General features: G+C 37.3%; 1 protein-coding gene across 4 annotated transcripts in view; it reads right to left on the reverse strand.

Moving 5' to 3' along the window:
* Positions 1–22,675, reverse strand: part of LOC134533327 (Y+L amino acid transporter 2) — a 125,819-nt gene that overhangs the window by 46,271 nt on the left and 56,873 nt on the right. For 2 of the 4 annotated variants that reach the window (XM_063370836.1, XM_063370835.1), the window contains exons 8-10: positions 18,294–18,417; positions 16,123–16,226; positions 10,297–10,487 (exon numbers count right to left, since the gene is read on the reverse strand). In XM_063370836.1, coding sequence (XP_063226906.1) covers positions 10,297–10,487; positions 16,123–16,226; positions 18,294–18,417 — 419 coding nt within the window. The remainder of the gene's footprint in view (positions 1–10,296; positions 10,488–16,122; positions 16,227–18,293; positions 18,418–22,675) is intronic. The other 2 variants (XM_063370838.1, XM_063370837.1) reach the window with 1 other exon arrangement.

The raw sequence follows: 22,675 nt of genomic DNA on the forward strand, positions 1-22,675 counted from the left end.
GGTACACACGCTGACACAGACTTCTAGGCTCTCGTGGCTCTCTTTAAACTCTGGTACGCTACACGCCATACCATATGATGTAGTTCCCAACTGTCTCATGTGTGCAAAAACCAATAAGAGAAGCAGAATTGGTTTCTGTCACAATGGATCTAGAGCTTGACAGCAAAACAATCACTACTTAGGAGTCACTGTGCACTTTTGTGACTGGCATGTATGTATCTGACCATTTCCAGAAATATCTCATCCACACAGAACACACACGCATATTTCTAACATGAACACTGGTCGGTTGTTTGTGGCAAAGCTAAAAATGTTGTATCCAGTTTCAGTCACACCCCATACTTGGCCCACACTTCGCAGTTAGCTTTGAGGATGGTCTCAGCAGCAAAGTGGTTGCTGCTGTAACAGGTTAGATTCAATGCACTCATCTGAAACAAGCTCTGAAAACTGTCAGGTCTCCTGCATATAGGCTCGTGCAAACGCAACTTCCAGATGGGACTTAACATTTCCAAGAGACTGCATGAGCTACGAAGAGATTCTTCATCTACGCACTGTGATATCTGTGTCTCGGTGGCAACTTAGTGCCTCCATGTTCCAGTGCTCAGGGCGTGAAGAATTACCTCTTTGCATCACTATTTGAAAGAAGAAGAAGAAGAAGAAGTGTGTTTTATGTAAACTGCTCCTTCCTTAATTTAAAGGAGCTGTCTTCACGAGCAAGGAAGGACTTGATGCAGCAGTGGAAAACCTTGACCATCATTTTCATTGTGGTGGTGTGCAAGTACTCTTAGTTATGTTAATGTCCCTACAGTTTGTTGGTCTGTTTCTAATTGTGTTCCATTCTCCTAGCAGGAACTATTCCCGGTGGTACAGCAAGTGGCATGTATTCACAAAACAAACTGAACGCCTCACATTCACCGAAGTGACCAGATGCCACAGTTAACCCTGGAATACTGCACGTTCTTCCAAGCTACATGAACTATCGAACAAATATCTATGCTTCCCAGCCGCTCCACTGTTCTCAGCACCGCAGGGAACACGTGTGACAGGTGGTATCACCTCATACACAATGTGTTAAAATGCCAGTCTTTTTAAATAAAAATTCAAAGGATTGAATGGTTTAACACCATAGTTAACATTTGTTATTTCTTGTACATTATTTCATTTCTGAACCTTGAGATCTAGTTTAGGATTCGAGGGTTTATTCAAGAGGTACTTTGGGATTCGAATTCGAGAATATCGGATTTGACCCATCGCTACTCATGTATTGTTTACGGAATACCAGATATATTTTGTAAGTCTAGGTAACCACAACTCGCTTTTAACAGGACAATAACTCACCCGTATTACCAGGACTATCCAGATTATCGATCTCCGAATTGCCTTTGGTACCAGTTAGTCGGGACAGATAAGGTTTAACTGTAATAATATTTCTGAAATTGAAAAAAATTTTTTGGAGCTGAGTAGTTACTATGTATTTTTTAGTTTTAAATCTTTAACTTGGAAGTATATTTTTAGCTACTGATAATGTTTATTTGCTCCAACTGCAAGGATATAGTAACACAGAAATAATTTAAATGCAATAATGACCAGCATTCAAAAATACAACTTATGTAGATGTAAATAGCTGAGACTGGATTACAATTTAAATACTGTATTTACTCGCATATAGGTCGCCATCGCAGATAGGTCGCATCTATAATTTGTAGTGATGGGCCGAGACTCGAAAATTCGAGTCGAGTCGAGCGAGTAGCATCAGCTCGGCTCGGCTCGGCTCGGCATTCGAGTTTATTTTACTCGACGGGGCGAAACTCGAAAGGAAATTCGGGTAAAACTCTATGATAAAATATAATAAAATTGAATTACAATAAATTCTTAATATCTCCTTACGTGACTTCGGCCGACACTAAAAATTACGTACATAAGACCGAAACACGTACTTACAAACAATGACGACAATCGGCCATATTATTTATATTTAAGTTTTACATATTGCCAACTTAACAGGTGTGACCACATAGCAAAGAAGACGAACACATTTTTAATAAACAAAACACGAATTAAATTTTATAATCATAATATCGGCAGAAATATTACTTTTTTTTTAGTAAATCCGTGCTACAATCGGCGCAACGTTACAATAATAAATTAACGGTAGCGTTATATTTGTGCGCATGTTTGCGACTGATACGCCACCAATCATGAAATGGCATTTAAAAAAAACTTTGCTCCACTAATTTTAGGAAGTATAGGTTGGCGAACTTGAATCTTTTTCCGTGTTTGTTTACACTATTACGTTCGGCGAGATTGCGTTTTGTATAATTGTTTGCTATCCAAGTTAAGTGGCAAGTTAAAATTAATTATGAAGTATAAAGTATTTTATAAAGTGTAACTATTCAATACAAATACAAAAGCATGTATTGGTTGGAAGTGCCAGCTTGCGATTGGCCGGCAACGTAACGGCGTTAGTGTTGTAGCAATAATCTTTAAATGTATTATATTTGTTATGGGAACGTTTATTGTAATGTTGCGCCAATTGTAGCACGGCCTTACACTTCCCATAAGTGAAAGTTTTCAAAAATGTTCTAATGATTGTGTGAAACTTACCCTAACCTTCGCGCCAACAAGCCTAAATTATATTCAATGTTTTTTATTGACTCGTGAATGCTACAGGCCGCAGCTAACTCGTTCGGTTCAAAATAAGGTAAATATGTAATTGAGCGGTATTTGCGAAAAAAAAAAAAAATGTTAAAAATCTGAAAATACTTTTATTATATGCTCTTTAAATTCCTCTTTTCATTAAAGCCGGCGGATATAAGAAATTTAAAATACTTTAGGAGATATTGAATTTTTTAATTTTCACAGTTGGGCGATATTTGTTAAATAAAATTTAAAAATTTCGAAAATACTTGTATTCTATGCTCTATACCTCAATTATTGAATTGTATTATATCAGTTAAGAATTTAACCTAAATGAATTATTTGTATTAATACTTGTATCTATATATATAAAAATGAAACCCGTTTTCCTTGGTCACGGCATCACGCGTGAACGGCTGGACCGATTTCACTATTTTTTTTTGTTGTGTTTGCTATGGTCAGGAGAAGGTTCTTATGAAAGAAAAAATTAAGAAAATTGTGCGGAAAATTAGAAAATTTAAGAATAATGAATTCCTATTTCCCTTGGTCACGCCATCACGCGTAAATGACTGAACCGATTTCACTAATTCTTTTTTTGTTGTGTTTGTTATTGTCACGAGAAGGTTCTTATGAAAGAAAAAATTTCACGGAAAATTAGAAAATTTAAGAATACTGAACCACCATATATAAAATTATTTCCAAACTAACCCAACACTGTACAATATAAATATTTTTAAAATAACCTTATGACGTTTGACATAGAATTGACAGAATGTTTGCTGCAAATATCTTCAAAGAGGATGTAAAGAAACTGTATCGTTTAGGAAATATTTATCAACATTAACGTTTTACTACATATTGTACCGGTACATTCGGTACAGAGCTGCTGGCGCAGGCTATTCTGGCTGTGTACATTCTGCCTAGGCCATTGCCATGCCATAATTCGTTATTACTGTGTTGCAGTTTAAAAATAGAAAAACAAATCAATACATTATGTAAACATTTTCTATGTTTGTTTTTGTGTGATATACTTGCTTATAAAGAAGAATACAACCGTTTTCTTTAATTTACAGTTGAATTTTCATTTTTGAACTTTTTTAATGTAACTTTATGTCGTTTGACATATAATTGTTTTAAAGACTAAGAAGATTTTTGTTTATTAATAAGTGTTTGTTAATCATGGTAAGTTCACAGCTTCATATTGATTTTTAGAACTTTTTGGTGACTACACAATACTATAATTTGGTATACATGGTTATACAGAAAATGTATGAGAGCTTTATATTTTCAGTTGGATTTTCGTTTTTAACAATGCCACCAACCAGACGTACAAGCTTAGGCCGCAGAACTCGAAATACGGCAAGTCAAAGAAATATACGAGCAAATCAAATTGATGAGCAACGCGAAGCGCGAAATGAACTTGAACGGAATCGATATCAAGATAGGAATGTTGTGTTTAATCCCCACAGAGCTGCATTCAGTTATAATGTGGCAATTGATTACAGTTCAGAGCAAATTGAATAAGTAATCATACCTAAGATAGGTCAGCTATACAAAATAAAGTAGTGCATCATTGCTACGCTAAGGCGGTACGAAGTTCGCCGGGTCAGCTAGTTTTAAATATATTTGATTAAGTGGGCCATGATATAACAAGACAACCATCTAAGGACTCTTAGCAATAAAGTGCAAATATTCAAGCTCGACTTAAGTGTCAAAGATTCAAATAAAAATTCAGACTCGAATCGACTCGACTTGAATTTATGATCTACAAACTCGACTCGAATCGACTCGAACTAATTATTGTAAAATTCGACTCGACTCGACTTAAAAATTTGCAGGTTCGTACATCTCTAATAATTTGAGGTCTTGAATTTGGTATTTAAGATTCCCCCCATATAGGTCGCACCGGTAATTCAATACACATACGCATTGCACCACAGTAAAAAAAATTAAAAAAAGGGCCGCAATTTGATTGAAATTTACCGTCAATAGCGCGCAGTGCGCGGAGAAAGGTAATTGTACTCGATCAGCTGCTGTTACGGCGCACCTGCTGGCTCTCTTTGTTCACTGAGCTGCGCATGCGCAGTATAACTCACTCAACGCTCCGCCCAGACTCGTGACTTTCCATCAGAAGCCAGCCAATAGATGTGAGCTTAGCGGAAAAAAATATAAGCTCCACCTCCCGTGTACCAGTTTTGTCCAGTTCTAATACCAGTTTATTGGTATACGCACCAGTTTTCTTGCTGCCGTGACATGTTCAAGTTTACGTTCATCTTGATGTCTTGATACCAATAATTAATTAATTACGATCCCCAGAAATAAACTGTTAGTTTAAAAAATATGTGTCAATTGTACAATACTTCCGAAATTATAAAATACGTATAAAACAGTTACCAAGACACTACTCATTTTATCTTGTGAAGTTTGTCTCGTACCAATATTTTGGCTAAGTTGTGACATAAATACAGTATCAAAACTTAACAATCAGCCACGTTTATACATTCGTGAGTTTACGTTTTTCCCTCGTGCATTTTAGATTGTCTCCTGCTATAATTACTCTGACTTTTACATGCCTAGGCTTAAATTATTACATGTTTAGAAATAAAAGCAACTTTTCATGTTATAAAATATGTATATTTTGCGATTTAAAATGTTCATTGCCGACTATAAACGTTACGTTTTTCACGATGTTTTTAGGCCTACTAGCTAATCTTATCTACTTTTAAAGTACCCACGGTATTTTCTGGTTGTTTATGGTTGTTACGTGACATAAATAGCGGGATGGATTCGATTTTTGAGACGTAATTTGCGTGAAAGTATTGTATTGGACTAAATGGGAACTAAACAGGACCTGAAGAATATAGTGAAAATAACGGGAAAACGTAAAAACGGTAACGTAAATAAAAGGTTTCGCTGTATGTGTACATTGTAAATAAATTTGCCTGTACCTATATAAACTTCTTTTTCGCATTTTAAAGCAAAATATTGCAAAAAAAATTCCTCAAAAATTTTTAAAATTTTTTCTTCACATATAGGTTGCACTTCATTTTCGCCCCATCAAATCTGGTAAAATTTCCGCGACCTATATGAGAGTAAATATGGTAATTCCGACCCTTAAAAGCCAAAGTTCCATGATATGGGTTATTTTACAAGTCTGCTGTAAATAAAAAAATATTTTTTATTAATAAAAAACCATTTTATATATTATACTATCATATTATTAGTAACTTATGCCCAATTAAGCAGGTACTGCTGCTTAAGTCAAAATTACCAAAAAACACACTACAATGTGGCGTAAGATCCTGATGAGCCAACTGCCATGTGTAGTTAATGATAAAGTTCGGTTAAAATATTAATGGAGTGCAATTACTTATGTTACAAAAAATATTTAGAGAATTATATATGAATGCCAGTTATAATATTTAAGGACAAATAATTAATTCAAAAAAATGAATGAAACTGCTGTTTACGTAACAGTATATTAGGTTGGTTATAAAACTTAAAGCTTCCCTTCCATGCGCCGCTAGTAACAATGTGTAACAACCAACATAATAACAAAACTGAAGGGGACACACACAAGATTACACTACCAGAGTTTCCAACTGAGTTCCAACACACCCTCAATCCTGTGAAGACCTAACCCCCTCACGCACACACTGTTGTTTGGCGAGGATCCACCACCAGTATGGATGTTCACGAGCGGGCATGCCTGGCACGATGCACGTCGACCTGCTGTTCTGCCGCACCGAGACTCTTCCCGGCCAACCTGACTACATGTGTTTGGCTTCCTGCCTCTCCACAGCATAGCCGTACCATGTCTATTAGTCATAATTAGGGGTATGCAAAATTTGCATTTGCGATAAAACAATTTTTTACGTGAATTTTGACATTTTAAAGCGAATAATCACGAATTTGCAATAAAATCATTTTTACGCAAATTTTAACAGTTTAAAAAGAATAAACCCGATATCCACATTATAGGATACTATTTTTACGCGAATCTTAACGTTTGAAAACAAATAAACCCAATATCCATAACTATTTGATTAAACTATGCTAAAAATACGTACTTCTGATGAAGTCCGTAACGTAGGACTAACCTGGTGCAGAATTAGTAAATCAACACGGCCGCCATAATTCAACTAGAGTACGATGCGCTGCTTCCTCTCACACGCGAACATGTGACGATGTTTTTAGTATTCACGGTAAGAAAAACGGTGTTAACATGCATAGAGGTGAAATTGAATGTTTTGAATAACTTGAACGATGTAAGCAAAGACGTGAGTATAGTTTGATACACTTGTTCACAAATCATCAAACAAATACGCAGTAGCTACACAACACGTCGTTACTCGCTGAGCTCACACAATGATGCAATCAGCAGCAGCAGTGCAGCTGGCAGCCGGTAGGCTGCGCGCAGTCACGCTCACGCACACTCACACGAAGTCACGACAAAACAAAGCTGTTTACGACCGTGCCTGCGCGTGGTTGAATACGACAAACTTGTAAACAGTATGAATTGAACTTGCGTGGCGTGGTAGTTGTGCTCTAATACTTACATGGCGTAGGCCTACATACTTATCCGAAGTAATAAATATTTTTAACAAAAATGCGTTAATTTACCCTAATTACTTTTGTTGACAAAAATGCCTAAACCTGCTACAGTAAGTATTTAAATAAGAATTGAGAACATACTTCTCAAAATACTGGACATTCAATTTCAATTATACCTTTTTAATATCATCTTTTTTAATATTAAGTAGTTAGTATTTGGTGTGTATTAAGTGTTAAAACAATTTTCATGACACGTGAGATATGAAATTGGTATTACTGTTATCCATTTTGGTAGTCAAAATAACCTCCCTTTCAGAGAAAAATAACACTGATTTTCCAGAAAAATAACCTTGAATTCTGTGAACAAATAAACACGAAAAGTGCATACCCCTAGTCATAATCAATCAAAAATATTAAAACTACTTTTTTAATATTAGTAATTATTTTCTTTAACATAAAATTATTTAAGTTCTCTTTTTGTGAATAGTTGTACTTCCCTTGCTTAGAATCAATCAGTAGTAAAAGTAAATTTATCCCTGTTAGTGTTAGTCATTCGTGTTGAATAATAAACTCTCTCACCAGACAGTCAAGACACTTTCTTTCAAGCTGTAAAAAGTAGTGATGGGTCGAATCCCATTTTTCCTGAATCCGAATCTTGAATTTGAATCCCAAACAGTACCTCGAATCCGAATCCAGATCTCAAGGGTTAATTATAAAATAATTTATAAGTTAAGAGAAAAAATTAAACATTATGCAGAATTATTTAACCCTTTAAATTTTTATTAAAAAAAAAACAAAAAAAAAAACAAGGATTTTGACACGGTCTGGATCAAGACGATTCCGTTTTTGGTCACATATGTTTCCTGCAGTGCTGAACAAACGTTCAGAGAACACTGTCGCAGGTGGTGAACACAAATATTTTTTGGACAGTTTATGTAGCCTGGGTGAACACGCAGACTGAGTTTTCCAGTATTCGAGGATGTTTATTTCTGGGTTAACTGTAGGATCACGTAAGAATCTGGTCACTTCATCAATTGCTGAAGAATCCGACTTGGTGGATTTAAGGCATTCAGGCATTATCTGTGAGTACAGTGATTCATGTATCCACGGAAATTGGAAAACGAAATTCAACATCCGACGGAACAATATTTTGTAGTTACCAACTTGACATTTGTTTAAAGTCCCAAATGAAGATAAATGCTTTCCTGAAATATTTAACAGAAACTGAAAGGCGCCATCTTGGCTTCAATGGTTTTAGACCATAAGAAAAATTGTCGTGCGTCTTTTAAAATTAAGCCTCACTAAAGCATAGTGATTAATATGCCCAAAGTTAAAAGTGACGGGGTGTTTTCTCTAGTTTACCCATTAAAATTCTTTATATTAATATTAGTTATTTTTTGTGTTGCTCAAAATGATTGGCTAACAAATTTATTGGTTGGCCATCATGGAATTCTCAGATAATACATATTTTAATGTTGGTAGTCTACACAAACCAAACTTGGTCCTAAAAAAATTCATAAATAGAATGTGTATCAGAATATTTAAAATTGAATCGCGATTAAAATAATAATTGTATAATGTATTAATTTATGTCATTCATTATTTCATTGTTATTACTACATGCGCGACCGTAACTTGTGATGAAAGTCGGCATTATTGTTATATTACTAAGTAACAGATTTCTCGGTGAAGTTATTTAAAAAAACAAGATTCATATTATTAGTCTAGATCCTAAATGTGCTTTATTTTATTTTTTAGCATATTCTGAGAATAGATCTGTGATTTATGCCTTATTTAATGCCAATGTAGCGACAATGCATCCATGTTCATGGATATAAAGTAAGTTTCCCAAATCAGTACATGCTTCATATTTTTTTTTTATATAATAACGAATTAAAAGTACAATACAGTAGAATCACGTTAATCCGTGACGCGCTAATTCGGGAATCGGATAATCCAGGACGATTCAAAAGTGCAGAAAAAAAAGAGAAGTAAAAATTTATTGTAAGCACAAATTAACGTTACGCGGGCCGGCGGTCGGCAAACACTGCAAGCCATCGCGTGGGCCGCCAAACTCTGCAACGCTGTTTGTACCGACCCTTTGTGTCGCCCCCCTTTCAGCTGTCACATTTGTCACTCTTTAAACTTGAGGGGGATGTCCTGACTTCTGCTTCCCGTCTCCCTTGGTTTGAATGTTGTTTCACGTGCTACTGAGTTACTTTCCGCCCGCCAACGCACCCACACTCACGGCAGGCGCCTGGCGAGTGACGTGTCTGGCATTCGGCTATCCGTGTCTGGCATTCGGCTATCCGAAGGGAAGAGGGAGGGCCTACCCAAAATTTATGTGTGCAAGGTCAGCACGATCTTATCTTTCTCTCTTCGGCTGTTGTAAATGACCGTGAACTAATGGCTAGGCGGTGCCGTATTTTTTTAAGCTATCCGGGCATCGGCGGATCCCAATTAACACGAATAATGGGGAGTTTACTATTTTTTATCCATCTTCTGCCAAGGTGCAGTAAGCCTCGGGAGATGTTACGTCATATGACCTTGGCCTTAACCCAGCTGCACTCCGGTGTCTGAGAAGCTTGACAAGACCTTCCGGGCTTTTAATCGCTAGTCCGTGAAATTCGGTAATCCGTGATTATCTCGGTCCCGACGATCACGTATCAACGAGGTTCTACTGTACCTCAATAGGATGTGTTCCAAGGAAAACGTAAACAGGCCAAGTAAACTGTAAGCATTTAAGTTTTTAAAGTACTACATTTACATCAATATCTTTCCTCGAATACTGAATCTTTTCCCTCGAATTTCGAATCTTTCGAATACTAGAGATTCGGTGGGATTCGAGGATTCAAGGATTCGACCGGCCCATCCCTAGTAAAAAGTAATGCTAGTGATCTTAACCACAAACACTTCTGTGACTTTATCCTTATTAGCTAATCATCAGCGTAAAAAGACCATAAATATAGTTGTATCAATTTTTTTTTACATAAAATGCTTTTTGCAGTTGTGACATTGTCGTTTCTGCCAGTAGTATCTTTAGTTCGGCATGACTATGAAGTGTTAGTGTGACGTAGAGAAGAACAGGAGAAGAGCCGGTCTTACCAGGAACACCAGCGAAGGCGTGGGCGTGAAGCGCTGCATGTTGATGTGCGACAGCATGGCCGGGAAGTGGCCGTACCGGGCTCCCACGAAGCACATCCTGGGGACACACACGCCCGCTACTTGCAGCACGGCTCACGTGCGCATGCACGTGCCTGAGCACCGCGCCCAAACCAACCCATGCATTACCAGACCTGCCAACATTCAAATTTAAAAAATCATGAGGACCTCGATAAAAATTTCCAGGCCCATAAATAAAGGTTAGATATAAAAAAACAACAAATGAGAATCTTTAAATTTAAGTGACATACCTGTACATATGTTACATGGTCTCTGCTTCAAAATTTATTTCAACAAATTATAGGTTGCAGATTTAATTTAGTTGAACATAATTTAGCGCTGTCGTGTAGTGATCATGCAGGGCCGCAACTAAAAAAGATGTAAAATAACATTCTGCTCGTGTAACATTATTATCATTGTTCACAGCAAAATTAATTTTTTTATTGGAAGCAATACACTTCACGTGTTAGTTGTGTTTTTTTGTGGCGACATGTTTCACAATGTCTCCTCTTCCACTATGCGAGATAGAAAAATCAGCACGGCACACGCTACAAAACGCAAAATTGCTTCCTTTACGTGACTCGAGTATTGATGGAAACTCGTTACTGTAAGCTTTCGTAAAACTTGTTTTATAACTTTTACAAACAAAATCTTGGGGCCCCAAAAAATCGTGAGGAAACACTATTTTGGCGTGAGGGCGTGAGATGGACCTTAAAATCGTGAGCCTCACACCAAAATCGTGAGTGTTGGCAGGTCTGCATTACGTATATAGGCATTTTAAATTTATTCTGGCTGACAGTACTTTGCATAAGACAATTTATTAAAGACCATTATCTCCAAAGATGTGCATCCTAAAACAAGCACACATAATTTAGATCTTTCATAATAAAAACCCTATCAAAGGATTTAAATAATTTTTGTTCACTTGGTTAAAAATGGCAATGAAACATGTACTAAACTAACTTGCACAACATTTAGTATAAATACATTAAAATATATGCTGAATGGATGCTCTATTAGGTCACCTACTTTGTTCTAGAGACGAACCTGTTGTCTCGGCCAGTCTTGTGAGCATCGTGTAATGGCCGACCGTGTTCGTTTTTGCACAGACACTAAATAACTCTACATAAAAGTTCCTTAAATCTTCTTCTTCAGTAAAGACTGCCAAATTAAATTTGAACTTAACCGGCTGATCCGAGTTGAAATATTTTTTATCAAATGATCCCATTGGCCCTCTATTTAACATTGTTCCCTCCACTATCTTTTTTTATCCAAGATATTTGCATACACCACTATCAGGGAGGAATTGTTTCAGATTTAAATCATATGTGGGTTTGTTTTTATGCCAGGTGGGAACCCTCTTGCAGTTGTGTACCTTGTCGCTCCTCGGCCTTGAAGGGGAAGGACACGGGGGGGGGGGGGGGGGGGAGACAGTTATAGGTGTAGCAGACTCTCCCATTACAGTGGGTGGATTCAATACCATTCCTAGTTGTGCATATCTCCACAGATCAAACAATGCTGGTGAACCAGGTTGTTCCATTATGAAATGTAATTTAAAAAATGACACCCTGAGCTTGGTACTTAACTAACGAAAGAGATGTTGACGAATTAAGATCCATCACGGGTACCCAGACCATAAACAAAACCAAACATTCAGAACACATCACACATAATGAAAAACACATAGAGGAAAAACAGTTATGCAAAGCGCAGCTGTCAATTTAAAGGCCCGCCACATACGTATCTATTGAACGTAATCGGAAGTGGCAATTCCCATACAAAATTACCAATTTTTTTTTTTTTCATTATTTTAGCTGTTTCTTTGGGTTTTTTTCCTAAACCACCCCAGTATTGAGACGAATCAAAAAAAATAATTCTAACCGGTTGAGCCATTTTCGAGTGTTTGCGAGTAACGCACTGCAAAGGATTTTTATGTATGGAGACTAACTAATGCCCGGCAGGCGTTGCAATGCCTCTTTAATTTTTTCTCTCCAAATTTTTCAAAGTAGGTATTCATAAACAGAGTGTGTGTGTGTGTCTCTATCCCACTCTATCTCTATACCTATCAGTACCTCTCTATACCTCTCTATATATACATCTCCCTTCCCTTCCCCACCACCCTCCATCTTCCTCTGTCCCACCCTCCCTCCCTCCATTATTATAACTATCCACACGACTCGCGCGCCACCTTAACTTCTAATTGAAGGGTTGGTGTTGTCATAATCTCACCTAGACAGCAATCTTCCTCGTGTTTCAAAGGTCAAGTGTGCAAAATTTCATCAAGATCAGATCAGTGGTTTAGAAACGCATAGAGGACAAACTTAGAAACATTCAAAAGTATGTAATTTGAAAGGGTGATTCCATACAAAATTACCAAATTCAATTTTTTAGATTTTTCGGCTCTTCCTTTGGGTTTTCCCTAATGTTTTTTTCCCTAAACCATCCCTGCAATGAGGCAAACAAAACAACAACAAAAAAATCATTCATATTGGTCTAGCCGTTGTCTTGTTTTAGCGAGACGAATGCACTGCAATTAATTTTTATATATAGAGATGTAAATGTGGTGAAAACTTATTAAGTTCAGTATTTAAGGAGTAAAATAATTTTTTTTTTAGTTTGAATTGGGATTAAACACACTTGTATATAAACAATCTCCTAAAAGAAATCTAACGGAACTCAATTTTCATTAAATGTAATTGTAACTGGGCCGAGGACAACACTAAATAGTATTTTCATTTTTATCATAACTCATACATACAATCACTTTATACAAGCAACATTAAGATTAACTGTAAAAAATTATTATATTGAAACTGGTTCACAAAGTCAATCAAACCTCAAAAAAAAATTCCCTACAGCAGGGTGTTTACAAATACCTGGTTAACCAATTTCAGGCTCTTTTCAGGACATCATTGTAAAATTTTCTTCAAACATTTTAAAATCACAGGGTAATTTTAAATACATATGTATTAAGCAAAACTAAACATAGTACAACATAAATCTAGTATTCACAGAACATGCTGATAAACTTTCAGAGATCATTCCACATGATTGGTTGCCTTCCAGGTTGGCCTGACTAAGGAACCCAGAAAAGTAAGAAGACAGTTTAATCACTGAAAAGTTTATGATGTTTACACACAATGACTTTGAAGTTATGTCTTTAAGTTTGTCTTTTTGCCAACATTGAGGATGAATTAGGGATGGGTCGGTACCGGTTCTCGGTTCTCGGTTCCTACGGTTCTCAGCATTTTAACCGGCACCGAGAACCGCAGCTAAAATGTCGGTGCCGGTACCGGAACCGGCAGTATAGCAAAACCCTTTACGAAAATACTCCTTCACTACAATTTTAATACCTAAAAATTCTTACTGTGCCAAGTTTATATATATATCAAACAATAATTTTTGGGTTAACAAACATTAAGTTTCCCCATAATAATGATATCCACTTTCATAATACTCGTAAAAAGGCTGATATATATTTTAAATCTCATCGAACAACATTATATGAAAAGAATCCTTATTTTTCAGCAGCAAAATTAATAAATAAACTTTCTAAAGATCTTCAATTATCTTTTAAAATAAATAAATTTCCAGTTTTCAAAAAAAGTTTAAAACAATTTCTTATTAAGAAAGCCTATTACAGTGTGGATGAATACCTAATATCTTCTCATAATTGTGATTAATGTATAGATGCTTATTAATTGTCTTGTCTATTTTATTGTGTATTTTTGTTTTATATTAATTAGCTTTTACATAATATGTCCTTTTTATACTTTGTGTGATGTTTATTATATTGTTTGTTATGATTTTTATCATTTATAATATTGTAATCAATTGACAACTCCTATTTCACCTTGTGAGTGTATAAAACAGGAAGATAATAAATAAATAAATAAAAAAATAAAAAAACTTAACTGCAGTGTGAAATGGCTCAACTCAAGTCCAATCCACATATGAATTATTTTTTTGGACTTCTGTGGAATAATATTCATCTCTAACTATAAAATAAATTACACGTGAAAATATTTAATGTTCTCGTCACATATGTAAACAAAGTACGTTTCACAATCAAAACATAACAGTTGAAGGTGCCATAGATGTAGTTCATAGATGTGTGCATCTCTATAACTATAACGTGCCTCTGCAGAGATGTGAGAACAGAAAGATGCCATGTTTGTATTTGTTTTTAAAAATAGGTAGTTAACTGAGTCGTTGACACGTAAGTAAGGGTGACTGGTTTATAAAGAACAATTAAAAGTGCAAAATTCCACATAATATTTGTTTAATAGAATTAATGATCGATTTAAAATTTTCCGTAATAATTTTATGCATTCTAAAATTTTATGCTTTTTGTGCACTGCTTTGGAGTGTAAGTTCCTGCATCTGCAGCCATCTAGCGTAATGGCTAGTAACTTTCTCTTTTAGGTAAACGGGATTGCTTTGAAGGGGGAAGTTTTTTTTTTTAGTAAAGTGGTGTATGGATGTGTAGATGTATTTTACTATTGGCTGGTCAAACGAAATGCTTGTTGACAATTCTAAAGTATAATTATACTGGCCAAATAGAGCAAATTGTGTAAGAAATGGCATCAGAAGTGTGGCAGTAATTTACTGTTGACTGTGCAAACAAACTGAATTCAATGTAGGCAATGAGTTTGATGGACAATTTAATATTTAAATTCTTTTAAAGAACGTTCACCATCATTGTATTTATTTCTATTATTGTAACATTTTCTTTTTATTCCTATGTTTTAAAGGAGGGTGTATGTAGATTTCTTGAGGTAATTACTAGATTAATATAGTAAATATTAGTTTTATTAAGTATTCTCTATATTATTTCAAATTTATTTTTTTATTAATACATATTACATTTTTAATAGGTTGGTATGTTTACTATAGCTTGAAACAGTAAATTGTTGGAAGATGTAAGTCTGGATACAGGCTTTTTAGTGCTTTTTTTTTGCAGCCAAAACAATAAATAGTTTATTACTTAAAACACCTCATAAATAATGTGTGAATAATATTTATTTTATTGTTTAAGTCAGAACAGAGAACCGATTTTTAAGAACTGGTACCGAACCGAGAACAAACAGGAATTGACGCATCACTAGGATGAATTATGCTACGTTACAGATCTAAGTGGATTGTCTCCAACTACTTATCTTAAATGTGACCATACACCCACGTGAGGTGTCAAACACCAAACACAAGTTGGCAAAACTGCTGAGAATAAGTTCCCTGACTTCCAGAAATGCATCTCATTATTCCTGGACTTGACCACAAATTTAGTGACAGGTTCTTCAGTATTCTTACTTTTTTGACTTTCATTAATCTCATTTCTTATAGACATACTGCAAAGGTGTTTGACCTAAAATATCCATACTCTATTTCAACATCACATCTGTGTTTGTCCTAACGCTGTGAGTTTCTCATTTTAACCTCATTCTCCAGAATTTGCCTGCAAATGTTTTTACTTCTCGCTAATCTTGAGAACTCCCAAAAAACATTTGCTTAAAACATAATTTTCTCTATAATATGTTAGCATTATATTTAAGGCAAATGCCTTTAAGACAAACAATATGTACCAACTTCATATTTATATATGAAATCAAGTGAAATAAGTAATTTTTTAACCTTCAATTATTTGAATTTAAATACCCAACAATTTTTTTACATAATTCTTTTCTACTCTCACATGTTACTGGCTCAGTTACTACTGCCACCTGGCACGGGCAGTAAGACGAGGACGAGGCAGAGCCACAGCAGACTGACCTGGACGAAGTCATGATGTGGACACTCAACCCTCCGAACGCTGACAACGCAACCAGCAGCGGCATCACCCAAGAGAACACTCCCAGCAGGTCATCTGCAAACGTCTGTGAACAAGAGTAACAAAACAGTTAAGATTTATCTTCAAAACTGTTTTTTTTTGACGGTTACCTACATTTAGGGTTAGGAGTTTTCCGCGATTCCGCGATCGCGGAATATTTCCCAGAATTACAAGAGTCCCGCATGATCGCAGAATCATCGCAGAATCACCGATTTTGCTGTACCTTTTTTGTCCATTTTGAGTGCAGTAATAATGCGTGCAAGGATTATGTTCTCCCAAATAATACCTAATTATTATGGGCAGAGTGAATAATTTCCAAACACTGTATAAAACATACGTTTTCATATAATTAATGCGGCAATGCTGTTAAAAAATACAAGTTTTAATTACCAAAATATCACGTACGGCAAAATAAATTTCGTTTGCAGAGAATCCAAAGATAAGATTATAAGAAGAGCAGCACATTGAGCGAGCGATCCTACCGGCGTTTATGAAACGACTGTAGTCACAGTCGATGGAAATATGTGCGCATCAATCGACTAATCGATCGATACAAGGCTTCTAATACGAAAGAGTGACCTTATGGCCGTTGGGTCAAGATGTAGGCCACATAGCATATTAAAAAAATATAAATATATAGATATATCGTGATCCACTAAAGTAAATGAAAATGTCATTTGAGTAAATGCGTTTTTAAAGAAGCCAGCAGGGGTAAAACAGCTATTCAAAATTGTTTTTGTTAGCTCGTTGGAAAAACTGGCTTCTTTAGGTTGTATATATATGTTTCAAACGTGATGAACTATTTTTAATAAATTGCAGAACTTTACATTTGTTATCGCAGAATTTCTTGTTTTCTGTCGCAGAATGTGTGTTTCACGATCGCAGAATTTTGGCCTTTGGTGTGCAGATAACTCCTAACCCTACCTACATTAATGAAATGAAAAGTTTAGTAGTATGTGCAGAGTTTTGTGATGAAAAGTTTATGCACAAAGGTTTTTTAATCAGCAGTTGTGTAGTAGTTGTGTAGTAGTTGTGTAGTGCCAGCTCCAGTAGCTGCCTCGCAAGCCTGAGGCACGCCGGCCAGACATCGACCGGAACCGCCCGAAGGAGAGTATTTACAGAATTTAAGGACATTTCTTTGGGGCAATAAGGCCCCTAGCAAATTTCAGAAAATAATGTCCTTTGAAGTGCATATTTAACTCTACCTTTCACACCCACATGTTAAGATAAACCTTCCCACGAGCCTTATGACTTGTATTTCAGCAATAATAAATGAAGTGTGGAAGGTTGCACTGCTCTCGTACTCACACACGATCAAGAGAATGCTGCTCGCCTGAGCGAGAGTAACCCAGGCACTGTCGCGGTGCGGTGTACTACGTGCAGTCGTACACACCACACGGCTTGACGTTACGAGTGAGTGCAGGAACAGACAAGGCTTGTTACCACTCACCACCTACGGCTAGCTCAAAATTAGGTGATGAGTGAACATACATGTTGGTAGCAGGTCACAAAGTAATTTATATGTAATGTTCAATGTATTACCTGTTTTTTTTTAATTCATGTAAAAATCACACTATATATTCTGCACTACAGAATAAATAAAAAATTAAATGTACATACCACGACCGCTCGGCCCGGTGCTCGGACCATGACTGACCTTACAGCCTTCCTTCCCTTTGTGCGGGCATTGTCCTGGGCTCGCTGACATAATTTTCAGCCAATCACAGCGCATAGCAACAGAAACTTCCACGAAATTCTTACTTCTGTTCCCACGACGCAGCAATTTTCTCTCTCTCTCACACACACTCCCGTGACCGTGACTCACACGCCTAGCGTGTGAAACAAAGCCTCGGTCGTGGAAATAACGAAGGAGAATTACGTCAGCTCGCCTTCCCACACAAAGAAGCCAGCAAAAAAAAATTACTTAAAAAATTAACTTATGCATTTTAAAAATTAAAATAAACCCGGAGAATTACATTTACAATTACTTTTAAAAGGAAAAACTTTTACATCTAACCCGAAATATGACAAAAAATTTATAACAAATGATTATTGCTGTATTGCACGTGGAAGGCTGTAATCGGGGTTCCGTGCTGTCTCGGCACGCACTCACCACTGCAATGGCATTAGAGGCCAGCATGGCCACGGGCGTGAGCACGGCCAGGTAAGCCACGTTCGCCAGCACGTATATCAGCGTCACCAGCGGCAGAGAGATGTAGATGGCCCGTGGCAGATTTCTGCAAACAAAAATATTTTTGTTAACTTTTAGAGAAGCTAGTGATGCGCCGGTCCTGGTTCTTGGAGCACCGAGAACCACCAATATAACCCCCGTAGCATGACAACATTTCCCGGTGAAAATAAGGTACACTTCCGCTAAAACCCATAAAACGCTGTTGCATGTATTGCCGGCAACCCACGCACACATGTTTCTAACTTCCACTCAAGCCCCGTGTGAAAAGTGAATGTGAAGGTTGGTAAATGAATGAAAACTGCTGGCAGCGCAAGCAAGCAGCCTCCCTCCTGCTGCCAGAATGTGAGTTCTTAGAGCCGAGATCCCGAGTCTCTTCGCAGGGGACAGGGGAGATCATTCAAACAACAGGAAACCTGTGGATAAATAACACAGGCTAAATGTACTTATAAACCTACCATGATTTATACTTGGCCACTACTCATGAACTGAAGATGTTTGCTACCACTTTCCCAGTCCTACACTGTTAACCTAAACAACAATCATGTGTGTATATCCTCTTAACAGAAATTTGTTAACTTGATGGTTACATCCCTTGTCCATTCTAATACAAACATAAGTTGCAAACGTTTTGATGTGTTGCTACTGCCATATTAGGTAGTTTAATTTTTTTTTATATCATATAAATATTATTTTTTGTATTAGAAATAATAACTAAGAACCAATTTTTAAGAACAGGAACCAAGATACCAGAAAAAGGCAGAACTGACACATCACTAAGAGAAACATATAGCACTGCAAACCATTTTTTTTGGGGTTTTTAAAGTTGTAAAACATAGGAAACTAAGAGAAAATTAAAACTTACACTGGGACTTTCTGCTGGGACTGTGAACATTAGACCATCATAGACTACTTCCTGCTGGGCAAAGATGTAAAAAAGCAAATTAAAAATATTAAAGTGATACCAAGTGTGGTCCTAGGCGGGGACCACAGGTTGAAGAGCTGGACATGCAGAAAGGAAGTAACCAAACAAGAGAAGAGAATAAAGGTGTGGAGACTGAACAATGAAGAGGAGAGAGAGAAAGGATGACTTCCCAGAAAAGAGACACAAGGTGTTGAAGAGGAGTGGGAGAGATCGAAGAAATGCCTGGCTGGAGCTGCAGAGGAAGTGTGTGGAAGAACAGGCAATTAAATGAAATGGAAGGAAACACCGCGGTGAAATGAGAGAGCGAGAGAACCAGTGAAGGAGAAAGCCAAAGCCTTCAGAAGATGGTTTAAAAGCAGGTGTTTTAAAAGCAGGTGTTCCATCACAAAAAAGGAGTATACGGAAAGAGAGTGAAAAGCAAAGAAAGTGGTAGAAGAGGAGAGTAAGAAACTATTATACAACCAAGAACAAAGTAGGAAGAAAGAAAAGAGTCAGACAGTTAAAATGATAAATGAAGATGGAAGAATGGTGGAGATGGAAGAAGAAATAGATGAGCAGGAAGTATTATCTGAGTTGGATGGAAGCATTGAAAAGGATGAAGAATGGCAAAGCTCCAGGGATGGAACAGCTGGCTGTAGAAATGATAGCAGCAGCAGCAGCAGCAGCAGCAGCAGCAGCAGTAGTAAGGAGTGATGAGGTGTATGCACACGTGAGGACAGGAATAAAGGGGTAATAGTGCCAGTGTTTAAGAAAGGAGACTGGTAAAGATGTGAGAGTAGTAAGGGAATCACTAGATCTTGGAAAGAAGCTAAGGAAGCACACGGCAGGCAAATGGCACGAGGAGCAGCGTGGATTGACACAAGGAAGGTCCACCACAGATCTGATTTTTGCCATACGACAAATGATGGAAAGAAGATATGATTCTGTTACACTCCTCAGTCACAACAGAGTAAACCCAAGTTATGTTACAACTTTGTTACAATTCACTCTCCTGATGACTGGGGGGGGGGGGGGAACAAGTGTATCTTTTGGTTTCAGAAGGCAAAATAATGATTTCATCTAGATATTAGTAGCTCTGTTTTTATTTTACTTCTGATTTTTTTCACATTGGAAATTTTATAAATTGATTAACAAAAATATATATATATATAAAACATGGATTTATAATCACATTGTTAAAAGAATGGGCCGGCCCTTATTAGACAATAATATAGATCTTTAACATAATTTAAATAAAGTTTGTAACAATAAACATGTTACAGAGTCGCAGGAAAGCTCTGGCTGTCTGATCTGAGCAACGCTGTGGTTGAATGCTAGTTCGAAAAGATTTATAAAAACTGAAGAGCTGGCGGGTTGAAGGTTGCTGGACGAAGTGGAACAGCTGACTCGACGTCAGAGGGCCTTAGTCATCCGGCCTGTGGAGACTGATCCAGTCCTTGGAATGTGCACGGTTCTTGTACCCTGGTCCGGTACTTGTACTCTGGTCCGGTACTTGGTCCCTGTCTGTGAACAGATCCGAAACACATTTGTTCAGGACTGATTCACAGACAGTTGGTGAAATAGGCAGAAAATGACCTCTAGTCGCGATGATGGTCGGGGAGTACAGGTAGTAAAACTCACCAAACAGGGTGATGTCTTCCAGGATCTCCCCGGGCGTTGAGCACACAAACCCGTCACGGACGTTTCATGATTTAAAAAAAATTAATTGTTAATGATGACTATAACATGATGACTACTCGAGCTAGATCTACATGGACTGACTAACGCCTAAACACTACTGTTGTGGGAATCATCCCTTGTCTAATTTGATCACATCTTAAAAGAAAACCTCAGAGGCGTCCTGATGATGTAGATGCGAAGTAGTCAGTCCAAATCGTGGTGCGCAGTCAATTTGGGGAGGCAGAGACTCGTAATTAAAAGGCGACTTTAAAGAAAGAAAGAAAGAAAGGGGGGAGGCTTTAGTTTCGGACCAAAAGGTTCTGAAGATTACCGAGGTGCTTGTTGAGAAAAGCAGACTTCCATATCTGGAAGTTGGTGGTATTGCCCGATGTCAGCACGACCTTCTGAGGTGTGTCTGAACCAAGTAGAGGTCGACTCACACGAGGCGACCACTATCAGCATGGGACTTATGGAGCGGACTAGGCCAGCGCTCTGGTGGCCTGGAAAGGAACTACGGGTACTGGTTACTGTGGGAAATGCCAGAGGACAGGCATTCAAACTCCCAGGGGAAGGGATTCGCAAAACTACCACCAGGTGGCATAGCATGTACTTTTTGGGACTAGTGTGGTGGCCCTGGCCGGGGTTAGTGGTCGGTCAAGGCTCTGGGCAGAGTGGGGGCTGCTGATGACAGGACTGAACTTTGGCGAAGATGACTAGCATCAGGCGAGGTGTTGGAAGTAGCCAGCCCTGAGAGCTAGCAGGACCTAGCAGTTCACGTCACGGATCGGAGGCGAATTACAGGCGACGTTCTTGCGTCAAGGCGGGAATAAACTGATGCACAGTCTAACTGGCAAAGACTCGGCAAAAATCGGATCTAGGGCTGGGAAAACTTGGGGAGAATGGTCTGACAAAGATTGAATGGGAGTGTACAAGAGGAGGAACAAGTTTAAGTTCTTGCAGAAAAAGAATGACTGGTGACATTTATTTAATTTTTTAAAAAATTAAAATTTAAAACTGTGCCAAAAATACTAATTGGCGGCACATTTGGGAAAGATATAGTAATGGTATTCCTGGATGTGAAGAAAGCATACGACGGTGTGAAAAGACAGTGTGTTTGGCACGCTAAGGAAAACGTTGGGATTAAGAAAGCGTTAATAAGTAGAGTTAAGAGAATGTATACGCAGACCTGCCAACATTCAAATTTAAAAAATCATGAGGTCCTCGATAAAAATTTTCAGGCCCATAAATACAGGTTAGATATAAAAAAACAACAAATGAGAATCTTTAAATTTAAGTGACATACCTGTACATATGTTACATGGTCTCTGCTTCAAAATTTATTTCAACAAATTATAGGTGCAGATTTAAATTAGTTGAACATAATTTAGCGCTGTCGTGTAGTGATCATGCAGGGCCGCAACTAAAAAACATGTAAAATAACATTCTGCTCGTGTAACACTATTTTCACTGTTCACAGCAAAATTAATTTTTTTATTGGAAGCAATACACTTCACGTGTTAGCTGTGTTTTTTGTAGCGACATGTTTCACAATGTTTCCTCTTCCACTATGCGAGATAGAAAAATCAGCACGGCACACGCTAAAAAATGCAAAATTGCTTCCTTTACGTGACTCGAGTATTGATGGAAACTCGTTACTGTAAGCTTTCGTAAAACTTGTTTTGTAACTTTTACAAACAAAATCTTGGGGCCCCGAAAAATCACG

This window comes from Bacillus rossius, chromosome 6 (genome assembly GCF_032445375.1).
Source record: "Bacillus rossius redtenbacheri isolate Brsri chromosome 6, Brsri_v3, whole genome shotgun sequence".
NCBI lineage: Eukaryota > Metazoa > Arthropoda > Insecta > Phasmatodea > Bacillidae > Bacillus > Bacillus rossius.